The sequence below is a fragment of the Sceloporus undulatus genome, chromosome 2 (assembly GCF_019175285.1).
Source record: "Sceloporus undulatus isolate JIND9_A2432 ecotype Alabama chromosome 2, SceUnd_v1.1, whole genome shotgun sequence".
Lineage (NCBI taxonomy): Eukaryota > Metazoa > Chordata > Lepidosauria > Squamata > Phrynosomatidae > Sceloporus > Sceloporus undulatus.
The window spans coordinates 112,137,619-112,165,557 of NC_056523.1; the positions used below are offsets into that span (position 1 = coordinate 112,137,619).

At 41.9% G+C, this 27,939-nt stretch overlaps 2 protein-coding genes across 13 annotated transcripts in view; both read left to right on the forward strand.

The window, feature by feature from the left end:
* The window catches only part of AFAP1L1 (actin filament associated protein 1 like 1), a 902,653-nt gene that overhangs the window by 668,721 nt on the left and 205,993 nt on the right, over positions 1 to 27,939 (forward strand). The window lies entirely within an intron of this gene.
* Positions 1 to 27,939, forward strand: part of ABLIM3 (actin binding LIM protein family member 3) — a 213,643-nt gene that overhangs the window by 104,186 nt on the left and 81,518 nt on the right. For 9 of the 11 annotated variants that reach the window (XM_042454192.1, XM_042454193.1, XM_042454197.1 and 6 more), the window contains exon 1: positions 19,033 to 19,195. In XM_042454192.1, coding sequence (XP_042310126.1) covers positions 19,033 to 19,195 — 163 coding nt within the window. Of the gene's footprint in view, positions 1 to 19,032; positions 19,196 to 27,939 lie in introns of those variants that run through there. The other 2 variants (XM_042454195.1, XM_042454196.1) reach the window with 2 other exon arrangements.

Consider the following 27,939-nt stretch of genomic DNA (forward strand, 5'->3'; position numbering starts at 1 on the left):
AGATATTAATCTTTTATAATCATTGGAAAACAACAACAACAAGAAGAATAAAGAATAAAGAAAAGACACAATAAAAGCAACCTATCAGGAACTTCATTCACAGAAATAAATGAACCAGCACTGATACCAAGGTACCCTTAGACACTTTGTTGGACACCTCCTGTCTCCCCATCATAATATTGAGGTCTTTCCAGAGGAAGGAGTAACATTCTTATTTCTTAAGCCAGTGACAGCATTTGAGAACAGAAAGTGGGTTGAGAGATTAATCTTACCACATTTGCACACATTTGCATTGTTTTTTCCCCACCATAGTCAACTCTGGTGCAAGCTTTAAAGTTCTTGAAACAACTCAAAAACCTGCAAAACCTGTTTATCAGAGAGTGTGGGATGATTTATGAACAGCAAACCCAGTTTCAGCTCTTTGAAAACATCTCTATCTGTACTTTCTGTTCCATTTGGCAACATGAAGCATTTGACATGCCAATAACAGTGACTTTAGAGGAATGATTGTGGTAAAATGAAGTGCTGGATTCCTAAATTCAGGGTGTAGCTAGACATGATATCAGCTTTTCTTTAAATTAAATCTAAGCATGGATGTGCTTGATCTGGGGACTAAAAGGCACAAAGGGATTAGATTTTACTATCCCCCTGACCTGTCACAATCCTGAAGTATCACCACTTGGTGATGTGAATAGTGATAGAAAAGAAATTGCTATTGACCCCAATGGGAGCTTTTTCTTAATACTTTTTTTCTTTTTAAGTGGATGATCATCTTTCTGAGGATCACAGCAAAAATCCTTCCCTCCCTTTTGCAGTGTGACCCTGATCTTAATTAGATCCTCCTTTTTGCAGACATCACTGCCAAAAAAAACTGTTTTAATATTGTATGGAATTACGCTCTTAGGCACCATTCTAATGGTCCAGAGCTTTGAAAATCTGGTGAATACTGGGAACTATAACCCCGCAAAGTATTATTTCCATGTTCTCCTTGTATGTTTCTTTGTATTTGGGTGGTTAGGTGAGCCTAAGCATTTGAGAACAAAGATGGGATACCAGAAATAAATGCCTACAGCTCTGAACGTGGCACCGGAGCCTGTAGTTAGTCACTGTCTGGGCTGCACGGGGCTGATGGCAGTTTTTCTCTGCTGGCTGTGAATTAGCACTTTCCTATATGCATGCACTCACCCCCAAGGCTAGATTCTCAGCTGGTTAGGCCAGTGATGTGCCAGCTGCTGATGCCCTTTCCAGCCTTTCTGTTCTTGGCAGCAGGCTGGTGTGTGTAACATCCACCTTTGTCTGGTGTTTGTTCATCCCCACACATGAGTACAGACAAATTGGCTGGAGGCTGCCTGCTCTGGAGACCATATGGTGCTTGGTGTACATTGAGGCAGACAAGTAGGACTCTTCTGCTGTCAATGAAGGACAGGTTTATTGATGGATAAAGGGGAGAAGGCTTTGCATTAAATGGCTCTCTTCTATAGTACAATTGTTTCTTCCTCACTTCTCAGACTTGCTGTCTCAGAAATCTATATTTATCTTTGGCTTGTATATTCATTTCTGCATATACAGATCTGAGAATGTTTGGACTCATCATTTCTGAACAAGGCCAGAAATCTGGGTGCAGTCCTCAAGGACAGATCTGATTATTTATCTTTGGATGCACCATTCTGAGTAAATCCTTAAAGATCCTGTTTTTGCACAGCTCGGGCACAGGGAGAATTCTACGTTTAGACAGAGTGAGACAGCTGTGTCACCCAAAAAGCAGCAATTTTTTTTAAACATTATTTTTCTGTTTGTTCTAATTGGAAGAGTCACTTGTGGCACTTTCTTCCCCAAATGCAAGAATAATTCAGCTGGCCTTGGGAACTATGCACATACATATAGAGAAGGAATTGTTGTTTGCTGCTGTGCTCTGGACATCAAAATGTCTTATGCTGGCCCTGTTCAGATGAGATCCTTTTTGTGGCTAGAGCTCTGATTCAAGGTATAAGTGAATAGCCAGCATGGCATAGTGGGTTGAGAATTGGCTTAGGACTCTGGAGACCAGGGTTCGATTCCCGCTCAGCTATTTAAAACCCACTCTCTCTGCTTCATGGGATGACAAATCTTTCCAAGAAGACCCAATTATAGGTTTGCCTTAAGGTCTCCATAAACCAGAAATGACTTGAAGGCACACAACATACACCCAATTTAGCATGGAAGCAGTCAGACATAGTACGAAATACTATGAAATATGTTTGCAAGACATTAAGAGAACATGTGGATCATGTGTGAAATATGATTGAATACAACCCTCTGTGGTGACTGAATGCAAAGGGGAGTTTGGATCATAGACATTGCTGGTGTAGTCCCTACTCCATGAACATTCACATGCATTTGTCCACAAAGTCTGCGTGCACATGAACTATCCATGTATAAGCTCAGCTTGTGTGAAATCATCACCATAAGCATCTACTCCATAACCGGATTGAACAGCACCCATAGCCATACAGTTCGTATGCAATATGCAGAGGTTCTGTCAGCTCATGTTTTCAAAACGGGATGGCTTTCATTCATTCATTTATTCATCCCAATTACTAGCTCACTGATAGACAATCTAAGTAAGCAGCCACTTACTTTTGTCTTGTATTAATATTTTTTTCTAATTTCATTCTTGAAATAAGCAGTAATTAATTTTAGCAATTGCTTCCCTCTGTGCAATTTTTGAAGATTATTTGCAATTAATGACTTACTCAATGCAAAGATCTGCATTAGTATTTTTTGCAGAAAATGACATTTTCTGTTTATTGTGCTGTTTACTATGGGGGGGGGGGAACCCACAGATTTTTCACAGAATAAGTCTTGAACTGCAGATATTCTTATTGGTCCAGGAATCTTTTTGACAGAGCTTCCCAATCATTGAGAAATGCATTTTCTTTCCATCCCTACTCATATGATTCATTTCTGACTCTTTTTCTGCTTCCACTGGCTTTCTTTTGGACCCTGATCTTCTAGATCTCTTAGGCCTGTTACAGACTGCCGAAATAAAGCTGCTTCGGGTCTCTTTGGAGGTATGCTATTTAAATGATGCTTGGGTCCTAAGATTCCGGAGGTCGCGCCAAAACCACACTCCATTCCTAAGCACTGGAGTGCAGCTTTGGTGCAGCTTTCGGATTCTTAGGATGCATGCATCATTTAAGCAGCATACCTCCAAAGAAACCCGAAGCAGCTTGATTTTGGCAGTCTGTAACAGACCTTAGTTCTTTTACTCACAGGACCCCATTGTAGTGTTGTTGCTGTTCTTCAGGACCTAAAATAAATATGAGAGCCAGCATGGTGTAGTGGTTTGAGTGCTGGACTAGGACTCTGGAGACTAGGTTCTGATTGCTTGCTTGCCCATGAAACCCACTGGGGGACCTTGGGCAAGTCACACTCTCTCAGCCTCAAGGGAAGTCTGAGGACAAGTACTATTACTGTAAAAAAATGAGTTCGTCATTGGTATTCCTGGATGTAAACTGCTTTAGATACAGGTTTTCTAAATTCAACATTATTTTTAAATATATGCTGTACTTGGCAAAACCACATCCCAGCTGCATTCACCTGGATACTTATGGGAATGGGCTGAATGATAGCACATCACTGAAAAAGGAATGATGTGCCTCTTTATCAGTCACCATGGAGATACAGGGAAAGAAGGGGATCTTCACAATCAGTCTTCCATCTGTTCAGAGTAGAGGCTATGTAATCAGCATTCATTAGCAATTTCCAGCTCACTAGCATGTCTAACCTGCTTATCAGCAGGACACTAAGATATTTGACTAATGATCCATGTCCATCATCTAAACTCTGTTGCCAGTAAGCTCTCTGTGAATGAGTCCCGGCAATCCCACCTGTGCACAAAGCCTTCAAGTCCCATTCACTGAGAAGGCTTAACTTCTGACTAGATCACCCATGAAAAGAACACTGCAAGTTTTGTCTCTCTTGGTAGTGATGAGTCCTTAATATTGATTTGCTCTGTGGTGCTTGTGCATAGCTGGCCAGATGGAGAGATTTAGCACTAGGGATCCTGGCAGGATGTGCCTCCATTAAGAGATCTTGGTAAGACTGGAGTGAAAAAGTGGTAGGAGTCAAGACTGCACCTAGTAAGCAATGTTTTAAACTACCCGTATTTTCCGGCATATAAGACAACTGGGCATATAAGACGACCCACAACTTTTCCAGTTAAAATATAGAGTTTGGGATATACTCACCGTATAAGACTACCCCTCTTCCAACGCACACCAAATAAAATTTTTAAAAAGCATCAGATTTGATTTCAATATGTTAATTTTAATTCAAATGACATGCAGGTACTTAGCAGGAAACCTTGTTGTATACAAAGCCTGCTTGGATTGGTCAGCTCTCCCTGCCTGCCCAGCCTTTCCTGTCTCCAAGACTATCAGAGTGGTAGCTGCTTTCATACAATCGTCGCATACGGTGGGGATGTGGCTGCAGCTGTTTTTGAGCTCCCCCCACCATATGCGGCGACCACAGATTCTCCAGTCCAGCTCAGAAGTTTCAGCACCTGCCCTATAAGGTGACACCTGGTGTATAAGACGACTCCTGACTTTTGAGAAGATTTTCCTGGGTTAAAAAGTAGTCTTATACACCAGAAAATATAGTAGTTGTCCTCCTCCACTATTCCCTTTTTACAACTCCCAGAATGTCCCAGTCAGTTCTGGTCTTTAATCTTTAAATTCATTTTGTTTTAGATATTTCAGAGTTTCAGAATTTGATTTGATCAGACCTAGTTAGCCAGGAAATATACATCTCTTGTTAGTGATTTGTTGCGAACTACCTGTGGGCTGTCCTACCACCCTCTTGCCTTTAAGTCCCCATTATAGGATCAGAGTAGCTGCTCATACTGACAGCTGTTGCCATTTCCTAATCCCTCCTAAGCAAGCACAACAACACTAGCTTCTACGCACTTTTCAAGTCAATCAAAGTTTATGTTAATGGACTATTTCACGATAGATTTTGAAGTAATAAAAATAAGAACAGCCTCCTTCAGGACAATAAAAATAGACTCAAGACCAGCTTAGCCCATCAATAATATATGGTATTTCTATCTTTAAGGCAGTGACAATTTCATTGTATTCGTGTGTTGGGTGGGGAGCGGGGGGAGAGAGAATTTTTTTAAAAAAAGGTTTGGTTCCTTTTTATTTTATTTTTGCCGACAGTAGATATGGTGAAGGAAGCAAACAAGCAACAGAGGAGGAAAAACTAGGTGAGTGGGGAAACATCTACACATCAAATGAAGCTGGATTGTGTCTAAGTGATTAGTTACATAAATGATGTAGTAGGGGCGTCTCTTTTTGCTTTGAGGCACAGACTGCTAAACGAGGAACACTGACCTATTTAATTCCTTTGCTCCTGGGAGGGTGGCAGCTAATTACAGCCTTGTGAGCAAGTTCATCCACCTACACACCTACATTCCTGGGGAGCCTCCTATGGTGTGACTGCGGGAAAGCCTGGTACAGATACCTCAATAGTGCATCCTTAAATTAAACAGCTTTCACATTTGGGTAGTGATACAGTGATTTAAGAAAGGGAATGGGACCTGTCTGCATCTTGCCTTTTGCCAGAGGTAGCAAAAGTTCTTGAACTAGATTCAAGACTGTGACCTTGGGCAAGTCACACTCTTTCAGCCCCAGAGGAAGGCACTGGCAATACCCCCTCTGAACAAATCTTTCTGAGAAAATCCCATGATAAGGGTTGCCTTAGGGTTGCCATAAGTCAGAAATAATTTGAAGGCAGACAATAACAACAACAGCAACAGTGGAAAGGATAACTTAAGGAAGTTATTGTTTGATTAAAGATGTGTGTGTAGCCATTGTTTGGATTACATTTCTGATGGTGATGATTTCTAGACACTGGCTGGGTGAGAGGATTATAGAAGGTTTTAGCAGGTTATCAGAAGACAGTTGGCATCCCGCCCCCCTCATTGATTCCTCTGAAGCTCCAGCTAGTGAGGACAAATGGCAGTAGCCACACCCAAAGCCTCCCTATGTTCACCCTTAAGGTGAAACTGCCTGCCTGCAGGAGCTCTTCTCCTGTAAAACCCATGTTGCAATTTATTCCCTGGCCTTGGCAACTGCCACACAATATGGATTTCTTTTTTTTCCTTTTTCTTTTTTTTTTTTTGGAAAGGATGATTTACAGGCCAATTACTTCAGGAAATGTGCAGAGATTAACACGATTAATCATTTGTTTGTTCCCATCATCACAGGAAAGCAGTGGGAAGGGGAGTCAGGAAGGTGGGGAGAGTGCATGAAGAGGGGATGCTCATCCAATAAGCTGGTTGGAAGCACAGACTGTCAAATCACACCCTACTTTACAAAGTCTGCTCTGTTGGTCATTTCTTTACTGTTATATTGCCAGCCCATTACTGATATACCAGCTTCATGGTTTTGGGCTTAATGCATTACCTTGTGTGCTTCGTGTGCATTACGGAATTGCATCCCATAGCGGCTAGTGACTCCCATCTCAGTGACTCAATTCTGGGTTTTAATTAGAATGTTAAAGGAGCTATCCAAAGTGCTGAACATGTTTTGTGGATATAGTTCAGCACTTTGGATAACACTTTTAAAGTGTGTACTAAAACCTGGAAGTAGATCTACTTCCTCATTGGCATCGAAATTACCTGTCACTACTGAGTATGGACCTGGGACATGATAGGGGCATGATGAAAGGGAGTGGGATGAGAACACAATGGGTGCTATCATCCATTCTACCGCATAGCAGAATGCCACCACCTCCACCGGAAGTTCCCATCATGTCCCAGAGGAGGCGATTTTCAGGAACACTTCTAAACAATTCCTGAAAATAGCCTCCTCTGGGACAGATCTGGAACACGATGGGAACTTCCGGTGGTGGCATTCTGCTGTGCAGTAGAATGGGTGATAGCACCCATTCTGCTCTCATACCACTCCCTTTCATCATGCCCCCATCACATCCCAGGGGGCAATGCGGTAAGGTCCTATATCTGCTATGTATGTGTTTGTTTATGTGCCTTCAAGCTGCCTGTTGATGTAAGGTGACCCCATGAATTTCAGAGGGTTTTCTTAGGCAAGGAATACTCAGTTGGTTTTGCCAGTTCTTTCCTCTGAAATATAGCCTACAGTGCCTGGTATTCATTGACAGTCTCCATTCCAAGTATTAATCATGGCTGACCCAGCTTAGCTTCCAAGATCAGACTGGATCTGGTGCCTTTAGGATATTTAGTCAGATACCTGGTGTACCTATCCCTAAAAACTAACACTGACATCCTTATTAGAATTTCAGATGACTAGTTATTTGTAATTGATTCCTTTCATGAATGATAACATAATTGCTACATTGCATTATGATTGTAATGTAATAACCTATACACTTTTTGCTACATACCGCTAACTTTTAGTATCTTCAAAGAAGGCCCTGTTGCATGTCCCAATACCTTGTGAAGTTGGTTTGATGGATACACATCACAGGGCACCTTGACTATAGAACACAGTGAAGCTAGGCTGGCCCATTTCTTGTAAGCTTCAGTTGGGCAACTAAAACAGTGCTGTTCTGCATTGCATTCAGTGTTTGAAACTGCTCTTTTTACTGTTTTAAAACTGGATTCTGCTATTGTTTTTAGACTGCTTTTAGGACTTTTAAAGTAATATTTTAATGTGTTCTTAAAACATGTTTTTATTTGTCCATTGCTATGGAAGCCCTTGTGATACAGAAATACTTTAACTAATTGAATAATAATGTTTAAAAGTATAGGAATGTGGTCTCCTCAAAGTGTGTAGAAGAATATGGTTCAACTGCTGGCTTATAATGTGCTCTGTGGTGTTGCTTTGCACTCCGTTTCAGGTATTGAGCAATGATAAAGTGAGAGAGTATGTCTTTTAAATAGATCAGATGTTTGTCCCATTCAGATTATTTTTAATATAACAGAGTGATCATACTAGTTTGTGTTGAGCAAAGAGAAAACAGTTGTATCAAAAAAAGTAATAGCAATGACAAGTAACAGCTTTGGGAAAGGGCCTTAAAACAATGACTGGAGTATTGTTTTTTAACAGTAACTTGCCTGGCTCCAATCCACAGATCATCTGTAAATGATTGTATCCCATTCACTGAAGCACTTCTTTTGCCCTTCGACTAGATTGTGAGGCAGGCTAATGTGCATTGCAAATGGTGCAGCAGTGCTGCCAGTACATAAGGATTGTTTTGCATTCCTCTCGCATCATTCACCTGTGCCTCCTCAAAGCACTTCACAAAAATTAATTACAGGTAGTTAATTAGATCAAGCTGTTCTATACTCTTGTGAAAGCAGATTACTCAAGAATGGCAACACATCATCTGGGGATGGGATTGTAAAGTGGGGTGCCTGTGAGGGTGGCATGCAATTATGTGTTGCTAAATGTGCCAGCATGATGAAGTGGTTTGAGCACTGGGCTACAACTCGGGGGACCAGGATCTAAATCCCTGCTCAGCCATGGAAATCCACTCAGTGATGTTGGGGAAATCACACTCTCTCAGCCTCAGAGGGAGGCAAAGGCAACCCCTTTTTGAACAAATCTTGCCACAAAAACCCTGTGATAAGTTCACCTTGGGTTTGCCATAAATCAGAAACAACTTGAAAGCACACAGTAACAAATTGTGATCTGTAGTTTCCCATTTGCTCCACTCTTGAAGCTTGCCCTGGCAATGTGGGTTCAGGGCTTCTGGGGGTGGTAATCCAACAAGGAACTTCTCGAGTTGAAATATATGAGGCCAAATCATCTGTGTCATTAGTCAGAGTGAGTCTGCCACCTCTGGTGGCAAATGCTGAGGCATGAGGAACAGCAACAGTTGCAGCCTCCCCCTTCTGAGCTCCTTGCAGGACAAATCTCTGTGTGCCATGCAAGCCATCTTCCACCTGCTAAACTGGCCTGTTAACTTCAGGTGTGGTGGAAGATCGTATCCCTTTACCAATGTTAAAACAAGGTTTGACTGGCTGTCCAGTCTCCTTATAGATGTGGAATGAATGATGACACCATTTTCCCCCTTTTCTTAAACAGACAAATGTGCCGACCTAGCCCTGTATGGGATGCTCAAAAGAAAGAAGATAGTGGTCAGAAATCAAATAAGTAAGGCATATTGATTTTGTTTAATGGGTTATCGGAGCTTAAAGTCAGTAAAAGGTGGCCATGGTGATATAGAATGGTTTCCTCCTGTTCTCCACCTCCATCTGTTACACATGCATGATCTTCAGCAGGATTTGGCATACTGTAATGTCCTCCCACTTGTTGGAATGATACCTTGTTTGGAGCATGTGGTCAAAAGAAATTCTGGCTCAGTACTGCTATTGCTATCCACCTATCACCCTGTACACTGTTATTTCTCTGTCATGTCTGGATCTGGCTGCTGAAATTTCCACTTTAAACTATGTAGTGTGCATTCTTTTTCCTTCCTTAAATCACAATTTTATTCCAGTGGATTCATTGATTAAAGCATTCAGGGTCTGGTTTCATCACACTCATAAGCATGTTTATAGATTTCTGTTTACAATGATGACTTCAGTCTACTGCCAAAATTGTTTGTAAATGCCTTATGGCAAACTTTTAGGAGATTTTAAAGTGCTGTATTTGTCTTACACTCAGCATTTTAAGTCAGTTATCCTGCCTCTAGGTCGGTAAGTATGCAAAACTGTATCACATAGTTCCTCCATTTCAGAATGTAAGTCTGCTGCCTCCAGCACTCTGGGTACTGTCCCACACATTATATTGTATGATTCTGTACCTAATAATTTAGCTTTCTTGGTTGCTTCTGAAAATGCTGGAGTTATACCAAGGCTTTCTGAAGCAAACACCTAATGTGTATTTGTCACACATGTATCTTTCAGCATGTAACAAGAACAACTTGGAGTTATTGCTGGCCCAAGATATTTTGTCATCTGAAGTAAAGAATACATCTCATGTACAAAAGCCAACTGGGCTAGAACTGCTCATTGACTCTTTCTTCAACTCTGGTTTTAGCACAGCAGCCGCCAATGTCCTTAGAGGGCACAGAGTTGGCTGATGGCACTCTACTTCCTAAGTAATCCTCTGCCACTGATTCACTTTACCAAATGTTAGGGCTGGCCCTGTATATTCAGCTGCCATAAATGTGACATATCATATCAGGTAAGAGAGAGTTCTCTTAAAAGCAACCATTTCATGTCAATGACCACATGGACTCCATCAGCCGCAGGTTAAGGAGCATTGTGAAATGCAGAACCCCAAGCCATTGCACTGTGTAACATGTGAACAAAGTGCCAAACCACTCTGCGCCTAGGGATTTGTGCTACCCAGGAGTGCCAGTTGATCCATGGCTGCAAGGGCAGGAAATCTACTTTTCTCCTCCTACAGTTGCACCTGCTGTCCCAATATCTGCTGTCTAATGATGGGTTGGTTTTGTATCAGTGTGACCACTGATGGTTTCAGCACGAGCTTGGAAATGCATCAAATGCTGTTCCCCTTTGCCAGGTGTTGACAAGAGTGGTGGAGGGGCCAAGAGGCTTGGGAAGGAATGTGATGGAAATAAAAATCTTCCCTGTCAGGAGGTGTGACTACCTTGCCTACTCCTGAGCAGCTCAGAATCTGACAAATGAATTTTCTGTCCTGGCAGGGACGTCCTGTCTTCATGATGATGATGATGATGATGATGATGATTTATATCCCGCCTCTCTACAAAATGCAATCGGGGTGGCTTACAAGATTAAAATATACCTTCCGAACCCTCAAACCCTCCCCCTCTTAAAATACAATTAAACAATGTAGAATTTAAAACGTAAAACATACTTAAAAACAATACAATAACTTTGGTGAAGTCAGAGGTCAGCAATTAGACTTTCCTTATGATAGCCAGAGAACTATTCAGGAAAGGCCTGCCGGAAGAGATCCGTCTTTATAGCTTTTTTAAAAGCTATTTAGAGTGGTAATGTGACAGATCTCATTTGGCAGGCCATTCCACAATCTGGGAGCAACTACTGAGAAGGTCCTCTGGGAGGTCGTAGACAGCCTTGTTTTACAAGGCTGTAACAAATTTTTCCCTGAGGATCTAAGTGTGCGGGGAGGATTATATGGAAGGAGGCAGTCCCTGTTCCTCTGCCACAATGCTTCCTCCTCCACCACTTCCTCCTCTTCTTTGGTTGGTATAGTTATGCTGGCCAATGCAATCCTGCCACTACAATCTTGCCAAGAATTTGTGTTGCTTTTTTAAAGTTTAAGTGTGTAAGGAACCTTTAATGCTCTGAAATCCCCTCTTCCGGCTCCTGCTGAACAGAAGGAGACTTCCAGAGAGTACCTGTCCTGTTTGCCACCATCCATTGTTTTGAATTCTCCTTTGATAGTACCACAATGGGACATTGCTGGGATTCCAGTAGTATTTCCATTTCTGATGCTGCAGAGATGTTTCCTTCCCTCCCCCTACCCTGGTGAAGGGACTAGACAAAGGAGGCACAGGAAAGAAGAGTGTGAGAGATAGAGTGCTTTAAAGGAAAAGTTTTTATTCTAAGAAAGAAATCTGCATAGCAGAAATATATCTCTTTACATCAGCGGTTGTTTCATAGGGGTCGCCTAAGACCATTGGAAAACAGTAGCAAAATTACAGTTGTGAAGTAGCAATGAAAATAATTTTATGCTGGAGATCACCCCAACATGAGGAACTGTATTAAAGGGCCATGGCATTAGGAAGGTTGAAAACCACTGCTTTACATGAAGGTCCATCTTTACTTCCGGCATAAGACTGGAAGTTACAAGTTACAGACAGATTAGATCATTTCAGCCAAATCAGAAAAAGTAATAAAGCATCCTTGATGTGTCTAGCTAATACATTCTCCTTTTCTACTCACAGAACAGATGGGATTTGTAATCCCTAATGTTCATAGGAAACCGAAAAGTCTGGACTCCTTTGTCTAGTCTCGACCAGCTTCCCCAGGGTGGGACCTGAGTCCCTTGATCCAGGTGCTCCTTTGCTGGAATCTCCTTAAGTCTGCCTTGTGGTCCTTTCTCAGGCTTTCTATAACCTCTGCTGACTAAAGATCTCAATGAATTTCACATCTGTCCACTGGTTAGCTTATTGGGCAATAGCTCTCTCATCACCCCCATGTAAAATGCAATGGCACCTTTTCATCTCACTTAACCCTTTGTTACCTAGAAGTCTCTGGGCCCCTTTTACTTCCAGGAGTACTTGTTTGGCAGATCTGGGTGGTCTTAAGGCTTCTAAAACAGCCTTGGAGGTTGCACCTGGAGCACTCCTTGCTCTGAAACCCTGGAATGACAGGCAGGAGAACTGTAGCCCACATAGCCCTTTCCATTATTATAGAACACACACTAATGCATCAACTATGATTAGATGAACTTGGCTTTAATTTCTTGCTAAGTAAGCACCGTCTGTTTCAGGCAGGAGTTATCCAATGTGAGATTAAGGCATTTCACTTGGTTTTCCCTCTTCCCCGCCCACCTCCTTTCCTTTCCTGATTGCTGCGTCTCAGCCTATAAATTTCCTGATGCTACTTACATTATTACTGGATTATTCAGGCATAATGAGCTTTGCCCTGATCGGCTGTCCCTTTGTAAAGGGGTAATGCGATGGATAATGCTCCCATGCAGGGCAAGTGGGAATAGTTAGCTTTTTGGAAAACAATTGCAGACAGAAGAGGACAAGGACAAATTCCATCAGCATTAATCCTGAACTTGGGAAAGAATTTAATGCCAGGCAGAAGACAGAACAGGAAAGTCCTATTCATGGGGCAGTATCTGAGCTTGCTGGGGTCCCCTCCAAAAAAAAAAAGCTGATTTTGTTTTGAGATAAAAAATACCAGCCACATTCTCTCCTCCACCCTACCATTTCATTTAAGTCTCATGATATTTGCGTGCACCCCCCCCCCCCCCCATACCTTTCCTTATCCTGCTCATTTTATTCCATTATCAAACTCTGAGCTCACCAGCTTGGTGGCAGGTTGCTATGGACACCAGGAAGTTTCCCCTGGAGCCCAGGAGCCCATAATAATTGATAGATAAATCATCCAATATAGATTTTTTATTTTATTTTTTGTGGTATGAATGTTTGATTAATTCCTTGGTCCAGCCCCTTATCCTTGTTCACAAAAGGCTCTGATGCAGCCTGAATCTGACTGATTCTTTGTTCTCAGTACAGAAAGCAGGCATGGGAGAGGAGGTTTACTGCTGCACTTCAATCATCCTGAAATCCTATCAAAATGCAGCCATGATTGGTATCTCATTTTACTACAGCATGCCTTATATAGTTCAGTTTGTCTGTCTATCTGTCAATCAACCTACGTACCTATCTACCAACCAGCCTACCTGTCTGTCCTAGTGATGGAAAGAAATTTCATTGAACTCCCCAGACTACCAAAAGTAACAATTTTGCACCTCCTGAGACTTGTTGTAAGAAAATGTGTACCTGACCTTGGGGATTTGCAGATTTGCAACACTTAAATGATATTTCCATAAAATGAAGTATGTACAAAAGAGTGTTGGATTTTAAAATGCAAACAGCTAAAATGAGCATAGGTGGGAAAATATGGAGCAACACTCTTTAGTCAATGGGAAGAAATTGCATGCAATGCAAAGAATGTGCAAGTAACTACATAGTAAGAAAATTGTGTTAAAATATTGTGCAGTGTGGAAAGAAAACATGAAAGGTACATCCAGACTGATTGAAAAGTCTCTTGTTCGAATATTTTCCAGCTTTATACTAGACTAAAATAGATGGACCTGAGGAGCTGGCATGAAATGTCTCTGATCCTATTGAGAGTTTACAGAAAATATTCTGGGATAATGTATATGGATCTTCAAAATAAAACTGAAAAGAACAGGAACAAATTCTAGTAGTATTTTCCATCATGAGGCAGACTTGCAACAGAGGCCTTTTTCTGCCTATCAGGCTGGAGATTGCTCACATGAGGCGATGGGAATGACACAGAGAAATAGATCTGTGTCGATCCCAGTGGCTGCTTACCAAGAAGTGGAGTTGGGGGGAGATCATTCTAGAATTGACTACATAGCAACATCATTAAGGTACTACATAGTATGCAGTGGTCATATTGGATTCTGGAAGGTATTTTTCAGATTTGCAAATGACATCAAACTGGGAGAGGTAACTAACATACTTTGAATTCAGATTCTATGTAGAATCTGGATGCAAAATGAAAGAACTAGGCCAAAACCATCAAAAATATTTTCAACAAAAATAAATGCAAAAATACAAAGATTAGATGAATAAATATAGGAAGGATAACACCTGTCTTGACAAGGGTACTGGTGAATAGGATCTAGTTTACAAGTTATATATGATTCAATAGTGTCATGTGATGGCAAAAAACCCCCACCAATATAGTTCTAGGTTGCATCAACAGAACTATTGTGTGCAGAGCAGGGGAAAGAATAATACCACCTTCTTTTGCTTAGATCTCACTTGGAGTATCAAGTTCTGGGCACTATTTAAGGATAGTGACAAGCTGTATTATATCTAGAGGAGAGTGACCAAGATAGTTACGTGTCTGGATGTCAGGTCCTATGAGGAAGGGTTGGGTAGTCAGGTCTTTTGGATCTGGGGAAGAAATGACCAACGAGTGGTCTTGTGTGGCCTGGGTCCAGTCTACTTGAAGGATCGCCTCCTCCCATACAATCCTTCCCGTACACTCCGATCCTCCAGGAAAAACCTTTTACAATCTAGAAAGACCAGATTGGCAGTGACCTCCCAGAGGTCTTTCTCTGCCACCACTCCAAAAACCTGGAATGACCTGCCGGAAGAGATTCGCCAATTATCCTCGCTTGAGGCTTTTAAAAAGGTGACAAAAACCTTTCTCTTCCGGCAGGCCTTCCCCGATTGATAATGACCAGAACCAATTGAATCCCCCTCCTTTTATTATTTTCCTTTTATTATTTTTATTATTTGCGGTTTGTTTTTGTTTTTTAATTTTGATGTATTATTATGTGCTTTTAAACCATGTTTTACTGTTTAATTTTATAGTTGGGAGGGAGGGTTGGGCCGGGGTCTTGTGGGGCTTGTTGTTTTTATTATGTATTGTATGAACTTTGTTGTTACCCATCTTGATCATCAAAGCGGAAGAGGCGGGATATAAATAAATATTTATTATTATTATTATTATTATTATTATTATTATTAGTGTGTGCGTGCGTGCGTGCGTGCGTGTGCATGTTTGTGTGGCTTCAAGTCCCTGTCACCTTATGGCAACCCATAAATTTCTCAGGTTTTTTTTTAAAAAACAAGAAATACTGAGAGGTAGTTCTACCAATTCCTCTGAACTATAGTCTACAATGTCTGGTATCCATCGGCAGTCTCTGTTCCAAGTACTAACAAGGGCTGACCCTGCTTAGCTTCCAAGGTCATACTGTATAGGATCTGGTGCCTTCAGGGTACTTGTGGTAGTCTGAGATCCATCATCCAATATCTGAGGGGCTGTCATGGGGAAGACAAGCTTGTTTTGAGCTGCTTCCAAGGGTAGGAGCCAAACCAGTGGGTTCAAGTTACAAGAAAGAAAATTCCAAGTAAATATTAAGAATACTGTCCCCAGTAAGAGTTGTTCATTCATTGAACATATGCCCTTGGGAGGTGATGGGCTCTGCTTCGTTGGAGGTTGATTTCTGTAATGCGCTCTAATAATAATAATAATAATAATAATAATAATAATATGTTTTATTTATAGACCGCTATTCCGCAATGATCATAGCGGTGTACAATAAAAATTGCAATACAAAATTAGCCCCTACCCACCCCCTCACTCCCTCCAGGCTGGACGATGACAGTTGGCCGTGGAGGGAGGGCTCTGTCCCTTCAGGGCAGTCCCGATGGTGTTGGACCCGCCCCCTCGCTCCCTCCAGGCTGGACGATGACAGTCTAGATGGGGCTACCCTTGTGCCTAGTCCGGAAACTTCAACTAGTGCAAAATATGGCAGCCAGGCTGGTCACCGGAAAAACTAGGAGTGACCGAATAACGCCCGTCCTAAAATCTCTTCACTGGCTGCCTATTAGTTTCCGGGCACAGTACAAGATGTTGGTTATAACCTTTAAAGCCCTACATGGCTAGGGTCCAACCTATTTGAGGGATCACCTGCTCCCACATAATCCGCCCCGCACCCTCAGGTCCTGTGGGAGGAATCTATTGCAGCCTTTAAAAACCAGACTGCTACCTCCCAGAGGGCCTTCTCTGCAATTGCTCCCAAACTATGGAACGGTCTGCCAGACGAGATCCGTCAAATTGCCAGCTTAGACAGCTTTTAAAAAGATGTCAAAATGGATCTCTTCCGGCAAGCCTTTCCTGAATAAAAGTGCCCAGCCACAGAATGACTGCCCCCCACATCATGTATTAGCCCACCCCTCTGTCATGTATATATATATATATATCTGTTTTAATAAATATTTTAATTGTAACACGTTTAATCGTGTTTTAAGGGGGGAAATTTGGGACACAATGTTGTAAATGTGGATTTTAATGTGTTGTGAGCCTCTTTGATTGTCTCGTCACAGAAAAGCGGGATACAAATAAAAGTTTTATTTATTATTTATTTATTTATTTAGGTTTTTAAACAAAGTTTGTATTGCTACCTGTCAGGAATGCTTTAGCTATGAATGCCTGCCCTGGCCAGTGCTTAGATTAATTTAATGATCCTTGCCACCCCTACAGAATCTACAGTTCTGTGATTCTAGGGAGGAAGCAAGGGTAATAAGCATTAGATATGAAAAGTGCATTTATCTGTATTTGGTTCAGTTGAAAATGAGGAGCAAGGAGTTGAGTGGGAAAATTGTGCACTAGGAGACATATGAAAGAAGAGAGGAGTGAGAAAACTGCAAGGCATGAGGAAAAATAAGAGAGAAGGGACATCAGATTCATTTAAGAAAACAGGAAATTGATTAGCTACAGTTGGTGAAAGCTTAGAAATGGAGGTTAGAGGTGTAAACACTGGGAAAGAGGTGAGGGTGGGACAATTCCATGAAGGGCTTTGGTGATTTCTGTTGGAGTTACTTATAAATTTGTAGAGCGTGCTGTTATCAGTTGCTACTAGCTAGAGCCTATGATGTTATTGGTGATCCACAGCACAACACAATTTTCTCAGGCACAAGTGTCCCTTTTTAGTTACTAGACCTTTGAAGCTTGACACTCCCACTTTCTAGCATAGGGATGAACATTTCACTGAGAGGCAACATGGCACTGTAGAATGGATCCAGATTCTATTGTTTTTCTTTTATAACCCTCCCATATTTCCCTGGTGCTTATTCCATTTTTTTCTCTTTATGTGCAAAAGCAAAGAGAGAATAACTGCACAATCCTTTTATTATTATTATTATTATTAGTAGTAGTAGTAGTAGTAGTAGTAGTAGCACTAAGGAGCTGTCCATCTGGAAACACCTAGATTGTGCCTATGTGATTTCTAAAGCTGCAAGCTGGCTATCTGTCCACAGCAGAGCAATCCCCCAGCAACAAGATTACTCTTTCCTTCCATTACATGACAACAGTGCTATTGGTGTTGTATAGTTTCTAATATGAGCACAACATGAAAGCATGTCTTTGGGGGGAAGATCATCTTGATAGGTTCACAGTGGTCTGCAGAATAGATAGTTTTGCTGAATAAGCATCAAGGAAGGGGGGTGATGTTTCCATTGCAAGCACATTCAGTGGGCTCAGAAGGGTTAGAAAACCCTTATCTCTCTCAAGGAATTCTCCTAGGGCTCTCTGTAATTTGCTACCTCCTTTGAAAGGGCTCACACACATCCCATGCTTCCCTGGGGAATTCTCACAGTCTAGTCAAACTAACCCTGACAAATATGACCTTCAGTTTTGATGTGAGAATGCCCTGGAGACCTGTGGATCTCTGAAAAGGCAAAGCTCACCATAAATGACTCCATCTTATGTTTTTGTTTTCATTTCCCCAAGCAGCAGTGTTAGTATGTGCAGTGTGTGTGTGTGGGGGGGGGGGAGATGGAAGTACCTTAAGTAGATGGAGAGTTTCACGTGTGTCTGTTTGTGAACAAATGGATGTGGGAGTTGAAGGCAAAGGATTGCCTGAAAAGATAATTATTCTCAGTATCTTTTTATTGAATGCTTGAAACCGGGGTTAATGGAGATACAGAAGAGAAGTCCTTGTTTTGTAAGCAATGCATGTATCATGTCTCTGTGGCATTTAAAGACTGAGGATTAAGAGAATACGTGTTGTTACAAGAAGCTGCCTTACACTGTGATAGGTGGCTGGGCCTTCTAGCTAGATTCTAGCCCATTAGTGTCTGTTTTGGCATGAAGAACCTTTGGCTCTCTAGATGTTAATAAACTACTAATCCCATCATGGATTGCTCATCATTGCCAATGATAGCTAGGCTTGATGGTGATTAGAGTTCAGCATCATCTCAGGGCAACATGTTTTTACACCTCTGGCCTACTTCATTTTCCCACTGCCTCAGGAAAAGACCTTTCCCAGCCAACCTTTTTTTGCTGGAGGTGACAAGAACTGGAGATCTGCTACTCATACGTGTTATCAGAGATTGGGAAAATTACTTTTTTCAGATTGTAGTTTCCAGAAACCCCAGCCAGTATGGCCATTGATCATACTGATTAGGGAATTCTGAGAGCTATAATTTTAAAAAGTAATTTTTTCCCAAACTCTAAAAATTATACAGAGATATCTTTATATAAGGATACATAAGAAGGTGAGTCAGGTTATTCTTATTCTTACTTTAAAAAAAACTATACCTTTTCTTATTCACAAAGACGGAAATCCATGGTTTACAAATATAATTTAATATAAAATCCAGAAAAACATTGATTCCAGAATCAAAGGGATTAAAAACAGGAACTCATTAACTGGCTGAAACTGTATTTCATGTATCACCATTGGTCTTGTCAGCCAGAGATCCTGGGTTGTAGTCCAACATATCTGAAGGATGCCAGGTTGGGGAGAGATGCTTTGCCAAGATGGAAATTAGCTAATAGATGTTGCTCAGCTGGCAGCTAGAACACTTTTCCTCTGCCATGCTAACAAGATGTGCCTTTCCTTTTCATCAGCAGTTCCTTTTCAACAAAACCCATACAACTCCGGGGGTCGGCCCACCATAATCCAGTGTTATCGCTGTGGAGATACCTGTAAAGGGGAGGTGGTACGTGTCCAGAGCAATCACTTCCATATTAGATGCTTCACCTGCCAAGGTAAGTTCTGTAGCTAAAAAATCTATAAAGACCATATATTAAGTAATGGAGGAATCTTTAACAAAATGTTTGGCATCTTCCCCAAATGACAGTTCCCAGGATTCTTGGGGAGAAGCCATAGCTAGTGTAAAACTAACTAATGTAAAATCAGTATAAATGTGCGGGGCCATAAACACTCTGGTTAGCAGGGATACAATTTCTTATATCAGTGTGCTTGCATGTACATATAATATTTAAATGGCAGCCTGACCATACAAACTGTTGTGTGCTCTGTGCAGAGTAAGGAAAGATCACTCAGTGCTTAGTGAAAAACAACTGGAGTGGGAATGAATAGGCGTCCATACCAAGCTCTGATAATTTACTCTGTACAATTTATAGATCTGGTTACTACCTCTTCATAGGAGTAGCTGTTTCCATAAGTATATTAAGAAACCCTTTCACACCTGTTCTGAGCCATTTGCTTTTACTGCATTTCAGATTTGTTCCTCCCCATTCACCCTTCCACCAGCAGCAGAGTAGGGACAAGCTTAAGTAATTCATGACATTTGATTCTCAGGAAAAGGCAACATAGTGTCAGGACATGCTCATCAGTGCATGTGACAATGAAGAAGCCACAGAAATGAGAGGAAAGCCAAGGAGGCAGACGAGACATTTGGAAAATTCCTGTATGCTCTGGGTTGTACATGGTTCTTGTAAGTCAGACCCAATTTAAACGGGCCTTTGTGCCACCCTCGTCACATGCTAGGGGTTGGCTGAGGACGCAGCGTCCATACCGGCCTCACTCCTAGCAAGTGACGGGGGTGTCAAAATGGCGGTGCCCTGTACACACGAGTGCCGCCATTTTGATACAATGGACGCATAGCGTCTGCATGTCCTGTCGCACTGGCGATGTCACAAGTGCGCCATTTGCACACTCAGGTGTCGCAAGGGTGAGGCAAAAAGAACCCACTTTTTGCAGGTTCTTTTTCCGCCACCAGGAAGCCTCACTGTTTGGCAGCTGAGGCTTCCCGCCAGCGGAAATGGAGGCGGCAACAGACCGCCCTTTTTGGGCGGTCTGTATCCTGCCTCAGTCACCAGTGAGAAGAGGAACAGTAGTCATTTTGAAATGGCCAGAAACTTGAGAACATCATAATTCTTATTAAGAGTAGAATGGATGATATGTTGCAGATCTATAGAAAAAGTAGAGATGTACGCAGCAGGGTTTTGGTTCTTAAGAAATCTTCATGACTTGGTACAGGAAAATTATTGCCCTCAAATAAAGAAGGTGGCGGAATATATAATGCTGTTGTGGTTCTGCAAGAGGTCTAGACTTGCCCTTAAAGGACAAGTCAAAGGAACAAGTCACACTTAGTTATTCAAACCCTGAGAAAAAGTGAGGCACTTGATCACTAGGCATCTTCACTTTCTTTCTTTCATTTTTTTCCAGATTGGATTTGTGTGCTGATTAAATAATCATTACAAAAATAAACATTCCAGACTAGCAATAAAACATGAATAACATTAAAAGGATAATATATGGTCCTATTAATTACCTTGAAGTGGGGGGAGGGAAGAATTATCTATGTGGGTCTAAAACACTTTATGTCATTATTATTATTATTATTATTATTATTATTATTATTATTATTATTAACCTTTATTTATAAAGCGCTGTAAATTTACACAGCTCTGTACATACAATCTTTTAATTAGGCAGTTCCCTGCCCTCAGGCTTACAATCTAAAAAGACACGACACAAAAGGAGAAGGGAGTGGTGGTGGGAAAGGGGATGAGGGCCAGCAGTTCTTCGCTACCTCTGAGGCCTGGATCAGGGGAGATGGACTGGAGGGAGGACTTGGCTTCTTAATGGATGGTTTAATCTTCTGTTGGAGCTAGCCTGCCTCTCTAGTAGGATAGTACATATAAAATACATAGCAATATAGGAAGAGATTCAATAAAACAGGCAACAAAAGAACATCAAATAGCAAGTGACAGTTATGCAATGCCTGGAAACGCTTCTCTGAACAGGATGGTCTTCAACTCCATTTTGAAGCTGGTTAAAGAAGTGATGATTCTTGCTCGCGGGGGAAGAAGGTTCCAGGAGTGAGGGGCAGCAAGTGAAAAGGGGTGAATCCGAGATGGGGCAAAGAAAGTCCTGGGCTGGGACAGCAGACCTTGAGTACCAGAACGGAGGGCCCTAGTGGGAAAGTGAGGAGAAATAAGGTCTAATAAGTAAGGAGGGGCCAGCCCATGGAGGGCATTAAACATCGACTGCAGGAGCTTATACTGAATGCGGAAAGGGAGGGGGAGCCAGTGAAGGGATGCCAACACAGGAGAGATGTGGTCAGAGCGGTGGGTGGAAGTGATAATTCATGCAGTTGAATGCTGGACAGAAATTAAAGGACGGAGGTGAGAAAGAGGAAGCCCAGCCAGGAGGACGTTACAGTAATCAAGTCATGAGACCACTAGGGCATGGACCAGGATCTTGGCAGTAGAGGCGGAGAGATATGGTCAGATTTTGGCAATATTGTACAAAAAGAATCTACAAGCCTTGGCTGTGGTCTGGATCTGAGGGATACACGACAGAGAAGAGTCAAAGATAAAACCAAGACTGCGGGCTTGCTGGACTGGTTAAATAGAAATGTTGTCCACAGAGAGAGAAAAGGAGAGTTGAAGGGTGGGCTTAGGAGGAAAGACAAGAAGCTCCGTCTTGGACATGTTGAGCTTCAAACGCCGATGGCGCATCCACTGCGAGACAGCTGTGAGGCAAGACAAAACTTGCTGTTCAAGGCTTGGAGAAAGGTCAGGGGCGGAAAGATACAGCTGGGTGTCATCGGCATACAGATGGTAGGAAAAGCCAAGAGAGCTAATGAGTTTTCCTAAGGACAGTGTGTAGAGAGAAAACAGAAGGGGACCCAGAACAGAGCCCTGGGGAACTCTAACAGATAAGGGAACAGGAGAAGAAGTCTGACCCCCTGCAACTACTGCAAAAGATCTGCCAGACAAGTAAGATCTAAACCAGTTGAGAACAGAGTATGAGAACCTAAGGTCAGAAAGTATATCAACTAGAAGACAGTGATCAACAGTGTCAAAGGCAGCAGACAAATCAAGAAGGATGAGTACAGAATAAAGGCCATTAGCCTTGGCCTGTAAAAGGTCATTCGAGATCTTAGTGAGAGCTGTCGCTGTAGAATGCCTTCGGCGGAAACAATACTGGAAGGGATCGAGGATGGAGTTGGCTTCAAGAAACTCAAGACAGCGAGAATAAACAACCCGTTCCAAAACTTTAGGAAGAAAGGGAAGAAGAGAAATTGGACGATAGCTAGACAGAGAGGAGGGGTCAAGAGAAGGTTTTTTCAGAGTAGGGGGAATGAGAACATGTTTAAAGTCTGAAGGGAAGGAGCCTGTAGAGAGAGAGAGATAGAGAGATTGAAGATATGGAGAAGCGAGGGCAGAAGAGAGGGAGCTATAGAAATTAGAAGATGAGTAGGAATTGGATCAAGAGGACAGGTTGCAGGTTCAGAAGTGTAGCAAGTTCATCCAAAGAAGCAGGAGGAAACACAGAAAAAGTTTTAGGCGAGGGCGAAAGAAGATTATGAGCAGAACAAGAATCGGGAGGGACTATCTCAGAGCAAATAGTGGTGATCTTTGAGATGAAGTAATTAGCGAAGTCATTGGGAGAGAAGGATGAAGAGACAGGAGGAGAGGGAGGTTTAAGCAAAGTGTTGAAGGTGGAGAACAAACGCTGTGGGTGCCTCTCATTGGCAGAGATCAATGATTTGTAATAATTCTGTTTTGCCATAGAGAGGGTGCGTGAGAAAGAAGAAAGAATAAATTTGTTATGGATAAAATCAACACACTGTTTGAACTTTCTCCAAAGACGTTTGGCCGCTCTAGAGCAGGATTGGAGAAACTTAATGAGGGGGGTAAGCCAGGGCTGAGGCCTAGTCTTGGAGGAAGAAGTGTGTACAGAGACAGGGACAAAGCGGTCAAGAGTCGAGGAAAGAGTGGAGTTAAATAAAGACATTGCTGAGTCAGCAGAATCCCCAAGATTTAGGGAAGAGAGAGATGAATCCAGGGTCTGACGAAGATGGTTAGAGTTAACAGACCAAAGATCACGAAAATAGCATTGAACAGTGTGAGGAGGAGGTGGAGTAAAAGTGAGAGCAAAGGAGATTAAGTGATAATCAGATAGTGGAAAGTCAAATGCCAGGTAGTCAGAAATGGCGCAGTTTGCAGCAAGAACTAGGTCAAGACAGTGACCAAGAGAATGAGTTGAAGAGTTGGAATTTGGTTGGAGGCCAAAAGAAGCTAGGAGAGAGTTAAAGCGAGACGATGTCGGGTTATTGGAATCATCAATGTGGATATTAAAGTCACCTAGGATCAAAGTGGGGACTGAATCTGAAAGAAAGAATGTCAGCCATGATTCAAAGTATATACCTTTCACCATACAACCCTGCTAAATGCTCTGGCTAGGTTTATGGATTCTCACTAGCCAATGTGACTGTCATAAAACCTATCCATGCCCTAACTCTTAAATATTGTTTGTAAACAATAATTAATGAGCTATTCTTGAATGCTGAGGAGTGTGGGATGAAAACTGATCCATAAAAAAGTCCTAAACTAGTGTTGCAAAACTTGTCTCCAGAAATGCAACAGTAAAGATCCTCAAAATGCCAAAGGATGAATCGATTGATTTGATTCCTAATGATTGTGAAAGCTTAGTGTGACCTATTGCTCATACCAAAACCTAGAGTATCGGAATATAGAATCCATTCAGAAAAACTGATCACATGAAAAACTAAGTGTTTCCTTGAATCTTTCAGTAAAACAGATACCTTTCTGATACTGTACAACCACAACTTTTATTAGTAACTGTTTGCTAGGTGATGTACCACAGTTGGAAGTAATCTCTGCCAGCAGTTTTTCATTCTACATTCACTCAGCAAACCAGGAGTTGGGGGCATGATCAGAAATAGTTTGCAAAAGCCAAAGGGATCATGGAGCCATGGGATCTGGAATTCCTCTCACATTCTGTGTATGTATCCAAGTTGTTTCAAAACATTAAATTAGGAAGGGATCATTTGAGAGAACAGGAAGTGCCTAATGCAAGGGAGAGTTTGTCACGAGGCTATTGAGTCACTGCCACTGTCCTAACATGGTGTCAGCATGGCTAAGATATTCATGCTGAGAGATCTGTTCATCTGCATGGAATAATCAGCAAAAAAAACCCAATGTGTAGACTATATCCTTACGACTCTCATCACTTATCTCACTTGCTATGGGACAAAATTAAAGTCCAGCTTGCAGAGCTGACAAAGGAGGAAAATAAACTAAGGAACAAGGGAAGAATGAGCAGAGTTTCAACAGTTATGTGATTTTCTGTAGCACCATTCATACTGAAGTCAATATCTGAAGCGATTCATTAGGTTTTCATCTGGCAATCCAATGCAGGACACTACATCTGGAAGTTTAGATGTACTTATTGCAATTGGCCCTCCATAATTACAGATTCTGCATCCATGGATTCAGCTATTTGCAGCTTGACATAAACATTCCAAAAAGCATTTTTAAAAAAAAACATTCAAAAAGGCAAACCTTGATTTTGCCATTTTATATAAGGGGAACCCTTTTGCTATGCCATTGTATATAATTGGGACTTGAGCATCCATGAAGTTTGGTATCCACAGTGGGTCCTGGAACCACACCACAGCAGATATCAATGACTTACTATGTTGTTTGTTGTTAAGGGGGCCCACATGGTTTCATGTTCAGTCTCCCAGCCCCTTGGTGTTTTGTGTAGACTGTTCTACCAGACAAAGAGCACAGACAGTCTCCAGCTTTTAAAGAAATGCAAAACCACCAAGGAAGAACTTGGCTGCTATTTACATCTGCTTTCAAAATAAAATAGAGATCCATGTTCTCAGTCTTTTTTTATAGCCCCTCACCCTTATCAGACCCATCTTCTCTCAGCTCCACCCTATATGTGTTTACATACCCACTTTGATTTCCATACCTCTTTCTCTCTCTTTTGTGTAGGCTTCTTTGTCACACCAAACTCTATAAAATTTTATTAGTTGAAGAACACATAACTTTGCACAGCCTTAAGAATCTTGTGGTGCTGCCCTCTTTTCCTCCCACAGATCTAGTCTGATGGTTATTACCAAAGGGATACTCAGTCTGTCATGCAACTTGGATTAAAACACTGCTATTGCCTGTCCATGAGACCTTTGTCCTCCCTGAGAAGCTCTCCTTTGGCAGCTGTACAAAAAAACAACAACCCTCAGCATTAAAATCTAGTTAACTCACTACTATCTTACCTTCTCACATTATTCAAAGCTATAGCCAGCAACCAGAGTAATAACCTCTCTTCTCCTGTGATCCAAACATCCAGAGGCCTGAGCTGAATAAGGGAGATAAAGGCATTTGTTTATTTATTTTTTACTGAAATAATCTCAGTACTTTGATCTCCAACCTTTGATCTCCAACCTTTGATCTCCTTTATCCAGCCATGGCCCCAGACTGTGCCCAAAACCTGCCCACATGATGACTGAAAATGTGAACTGAATAAGGGACCATTGACACTACAGAAATATAGTGCTATGATTCCACTTTCACTGCCATCCTATGCAAGCTTAGGGTTTGCAGTTTAGGAAGAGGGGCCTGTACTCAGCCTGGCAGCTCCTCCACAAGCCCTGTGATTGCCATGGCAATAAAATTGAAATAATAGGACAATAATTAGGGTCTCCAGAGTGAAAACTGAAGGCAGGTCCTTCACCCTTAATGGTTAGGTAGATGAGGAGTCAGTGTGATATAATGGCTTGAGTATTGGACTAAGGCCCCATTCCCACTGGGCTATAAATCAAATCAAGAATCAGATTATAGGAACATCGTTCCCATTTGAACTCGCATTCGATCCTTGTTTAAGGAAAATCATTCCCATTTGAATCCGCGTTCGATCCAGCTTTGATCGATTTCACTAGCTAAAACCCGAATCAGCAGTGGATAACCCAGGTTATCCTGAAACCACTTTTCCAGTGGGTTTTTTTTTGCAGCTGCTATGTCGGATCTGGGGCAAACGAATGGGAACGACAAGGGTGTCCAAATTGGGGGAGGAACAATGTTCAAGGGGCTGTTGCGGGGTTGTCACCAGCTTTGTTCTCTTTCCTGACATTCCCGGTGCCATTTCCTCCTGTTCATGTAGCCTTTCCCCAGTGGTGTGTAAAACTTTTTTTTTTAAAGAAGAAAGTTAAACTGGTTTTTTTGGAGAGGGAGGGAAAAAGAAAGGAAAGAGGGGGGAGGGATATGGAGAAAGGGAGGCTGGCGAAAACATTTTGTGAGTGGAAAGGAAAAAAAGAGAGGGGGGGGAACCCAAAACCCTGAACGTGGCTCCTGCATCCGGCCTTGTTTCCTTTTTTGAGACAGAAAAGGGGTGGCTGGCTGCTGCATATTGGGGTGGTTTGAAGAAGAAGGGTCCCCCTGCTCGGGAGGAGACCTATGGAGGCCAGGAGCCTCCTCACTCAGGCACTCCTCAGCTTTGTGGGGGCTTATTGGGAAGGAAATGCCTTCCCCCAAATCCTCCTGAGGCAGAATTGCTGGACTGAGGCTCTTGCTCGCGAGGAGCCCCATTGGGTTGCAAGTTTAATTGTATAGTAGGAGGGTTGGCCCGGGTCTTGTGGGGCTTGTTGTTTTTATATTGTGTATTGTATGAACTTTGTTGTTACCCACCCCGATCATCAACGGAAGAAGCAGGATATAAATAAATATTTTATTATTATTATTATTATTATTATTATTATTATTATTATAGTGGGCGCCTCTTTCTGCCTTCGAAAACCCGAGGCTCCCAACTATAATAAAAGGGCCTTAGGCTGCCTAAGCACCCCCAAAGAAATTAAAGGGAGGAACGCTAAGAAATACAACTCCCTCTCTCTTTATGTACCTATCCAACCCCTGAACTTTTTTCTCTTCAAATTCCCCACAGAGCCATCCTTCTCCCTCTCTTTGCAAATAATAATAATAATAATAATAATAATAATAGAGTGTGTAAAAAATTTTCTTTTAAAAAAGAAGAAAGTTAAACTGGGTTTTTTGGATACGGAGGGGAAAAGAAAGGAAAGAGGAGAAGGGATATGAAGAAAGGGAGGCTGGTGAAATCCTGTGTCAAAATACAACGGAGAAATATCAATGGGAACGAGAACATGGATCAAGAAAAACTGAATCCATTTGCTCCCTTTTGTAATGGGAATGATGGACGTGATTCGAATATGACTCAGAAACTTGATCTGATCCAGACTCGCAGTGATATACGTCACTTTATATGCCCAGTGGGAATGGGGCCTAAGACTCTTGAGATCAGGGCTTGATTCCCCCTCTTGTTTATCAAAACTTACTGAGTGACCATGGGTGAGTCACACACTCTCAGCCCCCAAAAAACCCATGATAGGTTCATGTTAGGATCACCATAAGTCAGAAGTGACTTGAAGGCACACAGCAACAAGATGAGGTGATTTCACCAGGTATTAATTGTTATAAGCAGTATCTTCTGGAATTTCCTTTTCTACATAATTACTAAGGGTACAAGAGCTAATTGTGTAATGTGAATGGCCCCCAGATCACATGAGGTTTTTGTAGGTCTACTGAACACCTGGCTTTTTCACATTATAATATGGAAGGTAGCCTGCGCAGAAAAGTGTATCTCCAAAGTGCAAACAAGTTCAAAAGCTTCGGTTCAAACTTTCTTCTCTTTCTCCAAATCTGTATGC